The sequence below is a fragment of the Lithohypha guttulata genome, assembly GCF_036872675.1.
Source record: "Lithohypha guttulata strain CCFEE 5908 chromosome Unknown scaffold_7, whole genome shotgun sequence".
Taxonomy (NCBI): Eukaryota; Fungi; Ascomycota; class Eurotiomycetes; order Chaetothyriales; family Trichomeriaceae; genus Lithohypha; species Lithohypha guttulata.
In genome coordinates, this window is record NW_027042756.1 from 404,408 (window position 1) to 414,604 (window position 10,197).

Consider the following 10,197-nt stretch of genomic DNA (forward strand, 5'->3'; position numbering starts at 1 on the left):
ACTGTGTAAAAGTCTTGGTCAGCGTCACATCAAGCCAATCTCTCGGCAGTGAGAGCACATCGCAACCTCACAGTCAACCTGCTACCACTTCCTCGATCTTGCTTATCAACCTACCGACGCTCTGAGATCCGTGGTGGAATTGAGTATTGCTTGACACGTGTAGGTGTATCAACGAGTTTCGAGATCTCATTCTGTATTAATGCTACTTATGACCATGTCAAAGTCGCCCGCACCACAGGTGACTTTGAATTCAACTGTCAGTGAGAAAGATAAAATGGTATTCCTACCCAACAGCCTTCACTCGCTATTTCTGCCAGGAAGCGAAATGTGCATCGTAGCTTTGATGACTCAGGAGATTTGTAGCACAAGAAAGACAAGGAACTGGTGATATCATCTATCAATGAGGTATCAGTGAGAAGGGTCTAATGGTATTGTTAATAGGATGAAATATCCTCGATAGCACTGACAAACACGAAGACGCGTCGATTGGGACGCACTTAACCTAAGACGCGTAGTTGCGACAAGAACAGTCTTCGATCACTTCTTGGAAGTTGTCTGCCTGCTGCCTCCCACAATTTGGAGAATACTACCTTTCTCGAATATTTTGTCACTCCCACACCTTGACTTATCGAGACTGGCCAAGTGTTCTACTCTGAGTACAGCAGCCGAGCCGGTAAGTTCCTCCAAATGTAAAGTAACCCCCCGAAGGCTTACTGACAGCATGACTAAAAGTTAGCTGTTCACTTGTACCATTCAACGATGCTAGACGCACGGGATTTCGAGAGGCAAACGGACCCTCAGGGGCAGTCCGACTTACTACAACTACCTGGCGAACTTCGTCTGAAAGTACTTCGATACCTTCTGAAGTCCGAAGATGGCCGCATTCGAAGTTACGACGAATCGAAATTATGTAGCACGAACGGTCGTTTTCCTCGTAAGCGCTACAACAAGGAGTTGCCTGGCAGTGCACAACTCCTCAGAACCTGCCAGAAACTCTTTTGGGAAGGACGGGATGTCTTGTACACTGAAAACACTCTATCAATCTTCATATGGGGTAATCCCTGGTCGAGAGCGCTGAAGTGCGGTGTTCTGGGTTTGCAGGTAGAATTTCACCGTCCACACCAAGAGACTTATTACGACTTATTGTGGAATGCACTGGATTATAATCCGGATGACATGTCGCAGCTTCTGCGGGTATATGATGAAACTCTAGCCTGTTTCCAGCGTTTGGAAATCAAGATGGATGAACTCAATGACCACGAGGACTGCTTTATAGCCTGCCGTGTACTCAAGAACAATCTTCTTGGGAAGGATGTAACGATTGACCTCGATACAGCCAAAGGCAACTTTGAAGAGCACCATTGTGGCTTAGAGGACGGTCTGTTGTCGGGTTTCAAGTTCTTGCGATGCAACTCAATTCATTTCAAGAACTACAAAGTTCACACAGAGCTGGTCGCACAAATAGAAAGCGAGATACCTGTGAACGATACATACAGATCGTGGTGGAATCTTGAGCACGGCGTCTTCGATGACCTACCTGTTAACGAAGAGGGAGGGCCTGGGCAATTCAGCGAAGTCTACGAAACGGAAATCGAGGATTTGTTCGATGCAGCAGTTCATTATGATCTTCATAGTTTCAACACGCAGCGAAGCCAGATATTGAAATTAGCAATAGAGTGGAACGAGCAAGAGGCGGAGCGTCGATGCGGTTTCCTCAACGACCTGAAGAACAGAATCAACACGGACTTTGGGGCTCTGAATAAAAAGATTTCTGATCTATCGAACTCAGACACATCAGTGATCTCATTGGGAGATACCTGGGATACGACCCACAGCGACATGTGGCCATTTCTGGCTACTTTACGAGTGACTTGACAGAGGTTGCAGCGACGCACGAGATGACACGACTGCGGCAGTTTTGGCCACTGTGCGGCAATGCCTCACGACATTCCACAAGATGTGCAGCACGAGTGAACGCTCGACATGCATATTGTAACTTATTACTACCTTTCCCAAACATTACTGCGAAGGCGCTCATGGTTTCTGAGCTTAGAGCATGATATGGAGTTCAACTGTCAGCGCAATACGATTTCCCGAGCTCAGAAAAGGGCTTAAGCGCACAGAAAACTGAACATGAAAGCTAGAAAAGTGATCATAAATTACATTGGTATCGTAAATAGTCAATCAAATACTGATAGACCTTGAATGGCGGGACTGAATCCGCATAACTACACACAAACTCAACCAGGAGTAAGTAGATCTGCCTAGTCCCTGAATCTCGCAGACCCAAGTCCCGTCTCATCAAAACGACTTAAACCCCTCTGCCTCGACACCTCATGTGCAAGACCGAGTCCCATACCTCCTCCACCACCCGTATCCGACCCACCCACTATAAGCCCTGGACTCGGCAACGGCAGATCCGGGACATCCTCGTCCATCGTCACCGGCGCCTGAATCGGCAGCCTCAAAGTGCTCGTACTCGGGCTCTGGATCAGCGGTGTCCTCGCCGGACTATTCCGACTAATCGCGAAGCCGTCCGGTTTACTCATATCAGCCATATTACGGTTGAAAGCGCGGTTGAAGTCTTCCATTGCGAAGTCGCGACGGTCTGTGTTTGGATTGCTGGGGCGACGGGGGGCTATGCTATCTCTGGTGAAGACGGCGGGGTAGAGTGGTGAGGAAGGGGCAGAGCGGGATTTCCGGCTAGGTGAGCTGAAGTATGAGGCGTCTTCGTCGCGGTAAAAGGAGATTTCATTAGGGTCGTTATGCGGTTGATGTCGTTGGAAGGGGCTGCGGCCGAAGGAGTGTGCTTGGGGAGAAGGACTGAATTGCTTTTCGAAAGCGCCGTAAGAGCCTCCGTACTGGTCACCGCCTGTAGCTAGCACAGAAGGTATCTTGCGGCCGGAGACGCGTTGAAAGCCTTTTTCTGAATCGGTTCCGGTCATAGATGTGGTGTCGGTAAAGAATGTTTGGCCAGACACAGGCCGCAGTTTCTTGATCGTGGGGAAGAGGGATGTTCTTGAGTTCTGCGACATAGGTGCTGCCATGGTTACGAGTGCAGCATCGCCGAGATCTCGGTCCGTGCCCGAGTTGAGCTGGGCAGGCAGTCGACCTTGGAGCTTCAGCCTCTGTCTGTACCATCGCAAGACGTAGAGGAGGACTATTAGAACAAGAGCTACGCCGGCAACACCACCCACGATACCTCCAACCATTTGCGTTTGTTGTGGGGTGAGTACTGTTCCTGTAGAGCCACCTCCGCCATTGCTATCGCTACTCGTTGGGCTGGGGTTGGCATAGGTTGAGGTAGCAGCAATTGCGGGGTTGTTGTTATTGTTGTATGCAGTCCCTTGTGGGACAGAAGTAGTGCTGGCTGCAAGGTATGTGTTTGTAACGTCCTGCCCGAAGATGTACGAAGAAGAGCGAGTACGACCGCCGGATGTGGTAGATTCGTCCCCACTCACACTCGAGCTCGAGTCTGAACCAGTTGTTCTTGACCTGGAAGCTGTTGTGGTTGTTGCTGGTATTATGAAGGTGCCATTGTGGAAGGACACGTGAAAGGTGCTTGTATCAGTAAGGGTGACGGTCCGCTGCGTTGAGGTGGCTGGTGTAGTAGAAGCTAGGGTGAGATTCCCAGTTGGATACAGAGCACTAGTAGCCGTTGAAATGGTAGTCTCTCGTGAAGAGTTGTTGGCTGACGAAGAGGGCGAGGTCGAAGAGCTTGAAGAGCGAGACGACCCAGACGATTGTGATGAGGCAGATAGTGCTGTGGATGGAGAGGTCGATGCATCTTGTGCTGGGATCGTCAATGTTCCCATTCCACTGACTGCCACTGGGACATCGCCATTCGATGCAGTAACCCGGATGGTGGTGCTTCCTGAATTTACTGCCACTTCAACAACAGCGGCTGATACAGTGACATCCGGTGATCGTGGCAAAAAGGCTTTGTCGACATTTCTTTTCGAGAAAGACAGTCTCTGGAACTTGTTCAGGTTGATTATTCTTGTAGGGGCGCGTATGCTAGTATCATGTCTAGACAGCTTCTGTCTCTTTGCTGGAGGTTCCATCACGGACTGCTCATGCTGCTGCTGCGATTCTGATAGATCTTGTTGGGCTTAGATCACATCTACTAGGTTGTATTGCGACTCAGATACCACGAGTGGCTGTTTGTATTGTTGTGGTTTCCAATTGCCTTGATAATAATCCAGCTGGAAGTGATATGTTGAGCCAGGGGCGACTTTGATCAGAGGAGGCGATTCGCTACGAAAGAGTGACTCGAGTTGGACGGGGATGCAAATTGTTGATGGCGATAGCGAGCGACGATAGATACAAGCGCAGTGAGAGGAGCGCACGACAGCAGGAGAAGCGAAGGGTGAGGAATACTGAGCATTGAGCACTGAGCACTTCAGAGGGGCCATCTGTCAACCATTTCGATTTTCCGTCTCTCAATGCAGCTAAAATTGCGCTAAGGCTTGGTTCCTGCGCAAAAGGATTTGTTAAGCCCGCTAGTGTCGGCAAAAGAAATTGTCCCTGCAGGGATGCTACAGGACCTTTACCTGATCTGTAGGAGGCCATATCCGATACCACAACGTTTTGAAAGTGTCGACAGGTCTTCAGTGGCTACGATTAGATGTCGCGTTTGTAAAGGTGTCTCAATTGCATAGCTGTCGCCGGATCGATAGAGTGAGTTGTGTATGTGCATAATTCACTGAGTCCACCAGTTTGACTAATCTGAATGCCCAGCCAATAATAGCCTCCTAGCTGCCATGCAGGGGAAATGCGGTCACGCGAGCCATGCCGCATCGCGTTGAGCGACAGTCGCCAAAGTGCTTGCTTTAGCGCAGTTCGTCTGGCGGATCCGGGAAAACGAAGCTCTTCGCCTACGAGTACGTCGTTTCAGACTTGCTTTCTAATATCTCGCCAATACGAGATTTCCACTTCTGACCTCGGATCCGATCGACAACGCTACCTTCACCACTTGTCGAGTGCAAGCACTTTCGACACTCTTGTGCTGGTTATTTGATTGTCCTTCCAACCAGACCGTTGGTGGATTCGCCTTTGTGAAGTTTCTTTCGATCCCCAGGACAGAACCATTTCACTGTCCGTGGTGGCATATCATGTAGCGACACACAATCCATATGAAACCATTGCCCGAATTCGCACTAAACCCATGTCAGCATGGTGGTTATGTAAAGCTTAGTTGAGAGGCTTACCTTGTCGTCGAGCTCACAACAGATCATCTCTCCCCAACTCACATCCCCACACACACAATATCGCTCTTCTCCGGGATCAAGAAGTTCTTGGTTGCCGTCAATATCAATCCGCACTTCAGGCTCAGGCTGTGCCTTGGCATCTGGCGTGGATTTCGGTGCTTGCGCCTTGCTTGCCTTGTTCGGTTTCTCTTTGCGCTTACTGACGCTGACAGCAGCACCTCCATCTTGGCTAGACTGAGTGACCGTACCTGGTGGCTCACGCTTGCTGCGACTACTAGCTGCGGTGACCACTGCTTTGGGAGTCGTCTCTAGTAGAGGCGTCTTGCGGAGAGGTGCCGCCGTAGTAGCAGGTGTGACTGACGACCTCCTACTTTGCCTGGTGGAATGTACCGTACTGGGCTCTATCGAGGCAGCAGCAGATTTTCGTGATGATGGCCTTGTGGGTGGGGGAGTGGCTTCTACTTTGGCTGGTACTGGCGTAGGGGTAGGAGCAGGAGCAGGCGCGGGAACGGGTTTTTGCGTACTGACAGATCGAGAGGGGGCAGCAGGCCTCGTTGCTGCAGGCGCACTCGGCTGGACTGACACCTTGAGCTTGATGGGAGGGATTGTAATGGTGTTTGTGTTGGCAAGCGTGGGTGTGGCTTGCTCAGGCAGGGCGAGTGGTGATGGCTTAGGCAGGATCTTCTGTTTCTTCTTAGCCTGTGACTCGGGCTCAGAGGACGGAGTTGTCGATGCTGTCTCCGCAATCTTCCTCTTCTTCGGTGGCTTGCTCTCGACCTTTGGTGTGGTTACTGGTGAAGCTGTGCCTGTAGCTGTTTTGAGCGACTGAAGTGCCGTCGAGAATGGACTGAACAGATTCTTAAACGTGGAGCCGATATCCCCAAGCTTTCGAGCCGCCAATTCAGCTTCGTGAGCTGCTCTTGCGGCAGGGTCTTTTGGTGTTTCTTCTTTCTTCTCCTTTTTCGATTCGGTTCTTCTAGGTTTGGGTCTAGAGGATGGTTCATCCTTGCTCGTGGACTTAGACGCCTCAGTTTGGAGAATCGATGGAACTTGCTCCTTGTCGGCATTGTCGACGTCTAGGAACGGTGTGCCACTCGCCTGAGCCGCGGCTCGTGCCTTGTAGTAATTGTCCCAACCTCGACCTTTCTCTGCAAGCTCTCTTCGGATCATAACGTCGCTTGGTTCCCAGGCATGGTTCTTCTTCATCTTTTTTCGTAGCTTATACATCTCATAGTCCGAGAGGCGTGTCCAAGGCTTCCAATTGCTTCCTGCTTGTGCATCGTCCGGAGGAGGGGTAGGCTTGCGATAACTTGAGGTCTCCCGATGTTCTCTAGGTTTTCGTTCATGTTCAACTATGGGACGCTGTTTCGGCAGCTTTAGGACAGGTGCTTTGACAGGGGATGGAGGATCAGATTCCCAATCAGACACTTCTGTGCTAGCTATAGGCTCATCTGGATCATAAGGTGGCATTACCTCACCAGGAACTGTGATACGTTTATGGCGCGGTCTTGGAAGCACAGACGAGGCAATAGTGCCTTGGGGACCTTTCAGGAGCAGTCGAGGCACTGACCCGTTGAGCTTTCTTCCTGTACGCGACGTCTTCCCAGCGCTTGGGGCTTGCGGTTGAGGGGTAGGATCTCGAGAAGGTGGTTTGGGAAGAGCATTGAGCTTGCCTATAATGCTCCTCAGTCGATCTTGATGGCGATCCGTGAGGTCAAACAGCCTTTTTGCTTCTGCATAAGCAGACTCTCTTGCATTCAGGGCCAAGTCTAACTGGCGCGAAATATCAGATCTCAACCCGAAGGCGTCCGGCCGCTCGTTGAGCTGAATCGTGGGTAGAGTCCCATAAGTGTGTGTCAGAGCATGCACAGTGTCTGCATGGTGAAGATATGTTTCGTCCAGTTGTTGGATGAGAGTCAAAGAGCGAATAAGGTCGGCGGGCAGGTATTCAGTGTAGTCCAGGAAATCAGTCACTGCCGCCTGCGCATCTGGATTGACTGCCACCTCTTCACTGATTTCTGCCATGGTGGCAGTCATATTGATCTATGTACGAGGGCATGCGTGGGTTGTTAAGGCCTTATGCGCAACGACATTGATCGTGATCATGCATACTGTCGTCGCAAATACCGATAGAGTGCAGCGAGGTTGTCGATAGGTATCTGCGATCAAAATGCTGGTAATTTAAGTACTGATATTGCGGTTGTCGTTTTGTCGCTGGTCGCTGGTTGTTGCTTCCAATGCTGAATGTCACGGTTTGTTGATGCGTTGCAGGCGCGTCCGCGGCCTCAATGACGAAGTCACGCAGGCATGCCAAGACATACAGTTCGAGCTTAAGGATGCCTGGAACAGCAGCAGATAAGCAGAGAAAGTACTATTGTATAATACTCCTCTTCATCCCAGCAGTACTGTTTGTCAGAAAACAGCGGAAGTGAGACAATGCCTGCCTCCCGAAAAGTCCTGGTTGAGTCGCGTATAGAGAGATTCGTAGCTGGATCACTATGAAACTTCACTGATTTCTCACTTCGACTCTTGACAGCTATTCATCCTTGTCTCGTCCAGACTGACACTCTCACCTGCTAGGAAGCACACTACAATGCGCATTGAAGGTCTCTGATGGTAGTATCACGAATCGCTCGTCGTACCCAATGTGTCAACTCCTGCAATCCGTGTCTATATTCTCGTAAAACCATCTTCCACTTCCTTCTCTTTCATCCTTGCGCATTGTCTCACTCCTCTGCAGTTTCTTTCTCCACGCAACAAGTGTCACTCGCGACTGCACACAACCCGGCGCGGGAGATCAAAATGGCCAGCCAAGCACAAGCAAGATTTGACAAACTCTTCCAGAACAAACCTAAACCTGCAAAACCGATAAAGGATGGCCCAGGCTTTGCAGAGAGGGAGCTGGCAGAGTACAAGCGACGGCAGCAGGAGCTTGAAAAGGCACGACATCAGCCTGATCATGATGAAGATACTGACCAGCCATCGGATAAAGAACAGGCCTCAGTACCAGCTGTTAAGCAACCAACACGCCTGATTAAGCCCAGTCATCGTTACCCTAGGTCTTCAGGTCCAGGTCGCCAGCTGGATCATATCCCAGGAACCGATCCAGAAGCAATGGTATTTGTGCCTGGAGGGATCTGGTCAGGTGGGTTGGCTGCGACCAAGCTGGACACTGAGCCCAATCATGAAGACATTGAACCCGCTTCGTCAAGCCCAGACTGCATCGGCCGTTTTTGTGTCTTCAATCTGGTCACCAAATTCCCCTACAAGTATCTGCAAGATCCAGGTAATCGTGTCTCGAAGCACTTCTTTGCTGGGGGACAAATCTATCAAAGAAATTGGAATCTGTAAGTTCCGAGAGTAGCTGCTCCTGCACATGATCCCATAATGTGTCACGAGCAGAAATTAAGCCAACCTTTTCTCATGCACCAGAGAATTGACTAATGTTTGTGTGAACCAGGTACTACATCTTTGGTCCAAACTCTGTGGGTAGGAAGATCCTATTGCTTGTTCCTTACGATCAGGTCAAAGTTCTAATCGACCAAATCAACAATGAGTTCAAGCTCAAAGTCAGTACTCCCGAATACCCGTTTCAGCTATCCTTCTACAAAGATGGTACTCCTTGCCCACGATTCTTGGGAGTGGTGAACTCTAAAGACGACTGCTTCGCCCTTCAGCAGAGCCTTGGAGACCCACCAGAGAATTACGGCCAAGTTCCTTCGTCAGCAAACGACATAGTAAAGCAAGATTACCACGCATGGCACGAGAAGCTTGAGCGAGCTTGCAGCTCCGAAAAGAAGGGCAAGAAAGGAGGTAAAAAGAAGACCCGAGCAAGTCAAGGCTGGACGATTGCGCAGTATGCCGATCAACTAAGGAGGGCTCAAAGATATTTCGGACTCAAGCCAAGTGGTCCAAAAACACAGATAATGGACGGCAACAGCAGTACAAGAGTTCTTGTGGAACCTCTCAACGTGAATGCACCAGCTCCATTCGCATTCGAGGACGGACCAATCATCATCACGATCGACGTCGAGGCCTATGAACGTGATCACAGTATTGTGACCGAGATCGGCGTCAGTACACTCGACACAGCAGACTTGCTGAATCTTTCACCTGGGAAACAAGGAGAAAATTGGATCAAAAAGATCAGGTCACGACACTTTCGAATCAAGGGTCGCGAGCGCTTCCGAAACACAGAGTTTGTACATGGTAACCCAGACATGTTTCAATTCGGCCTCTCAGAATTTGTTGCAATTGATGAGGCTGCCGATGCTGTAGATGACTGCTTCGAGTATCCATTCTCTGCAGGATTTGAATGCGAGGGGCCAGTTGAGCGAGACGAGCAGGGTCTGCCTGTCAAGACGTCGAATAGAGTCCTGGATACCAACGGATCTCACCTTAAGAAGGACAAATCCCGAAACATACTGCTTATAGGTCACGACACGGGTACTGACATTGAGTATCTCGCATCGATGGGCAGCTCCATATTCGGTAAAGGCACGGCGATGTCGACGACACATCCTTCTACAAGCCGTTCACAGCATGTTCGCACTTCAGTCCGAGAGCAGCTTGACACGGCTGTGCTCTACAAAGCTCTGACCAACAATGCGCAGCGCATGTCTCTAACCAAAGTATGTTCGGAATTGGAGATCGATGCGTGGTACACTCACAATGCAGGTAATGATGCGCGGTACACTCTAGAAGTTTTTGTCAAAACTGTCATCAAAGCCCGCCTGCAAGAGGACGCTGGTGTTGTGCAGGAAAACGCCGCAAATCCCCCATCAGCAGATACGTCTAGGAAAGGAGTGAAAGAAGGGCAGAAGACTAATGTTGACCTCGAAGCCGCTCGTCTTCAGATGGCGACGAAGTCAACAGACACAGCAGCAGCTCAGTTTGACAGCTCGTGGGATACACCGGCTGCAATAGAGGGCGAAATCGCCGAGGGTCCGCAAGCTTGCTCTGATGGCGAGTATCCTTATTGATTCGA

At 50.2% G+C, this 10,197-nt stretch overlaps 4 protein-coding genes across 4 annotated transcripts; 2 read left to right on the top strand and 2 right to left on the bottom strand.

The window, feature by feature from the left end:
• Window positions 1–759: 759 nt before the first annotated feature.
• Window positions 760–1,875, top strand: LTR64_007994 (uncharacterized protein; the record flags this gene model as incomplete). The annotated part of the gene is made up of 1 exon (XM_064902310.1): window positions 760–1,875. One exon carries the CDS (start codon window positions 760–762, stop codon window positions 1,873–1,875), a length of 1,116 nt encoding a protein of 371 aa, XP_064751284.1.
• A 389-nt stretch (window positions 1,876–2,264) lies between these two features.
• On the bottom strand, window positions 2,265–3,262 carry LTR64_007995 (uncharacterized protein; the record flags this gene model as incomplete). The annotated part of the gene is made up of 2 exons (XM_064902311.1): window positions 2,265–3,132; window positions 3,198–3,262. 2 exons carry the CDS (start codon window positions 3,260–3,262, stop codon window positions 2,265–2,267), a joined length of 933 nt encoding a protein of 310 aa, XP_064751285.1.
• A 1,750-nt stretch (window positions 3,263–5,012) lies between these two features.
• On the bottom strand, window positions 5,013–7,247 carry LTR64_007996 (uncharacterized protein; the record flags this gene model as incomplete). Its single annotated transcript, XM_064902312.1, has 2 exons — window positions 5,013–5,159; window positions 5,211–7,247. 2 exons carry the CDS (start codon window positions 7,245–7,247, stop codon window positions 5,013–5,015), a joined length of 2,184 nt encoding a protein of 727 aa, XP_064751286.1.
• Window positions 7,248–8,012: 765 nt separating this feature from the next.
• Window positions 8,013–10,192, top strand: LTR64_007997 (uncharacterized protein; the record flags this gene model as incomplete). The annotated part of the gene is made up of 2 exons (XM_064902313.1): window positions 8,013–8,557; window positions 8,671–10,192. The coding sequence occupies 2 exons, from the start codon at window positions 8,013–8,015 to the stop codon at window positions 10,190–10,192; spliced, it is 2,067 nt and encodes a 688-aa protein (XP_064751287.1).
• Window positions 10,193–10,197: the final 5 nt, after the last annotated feature.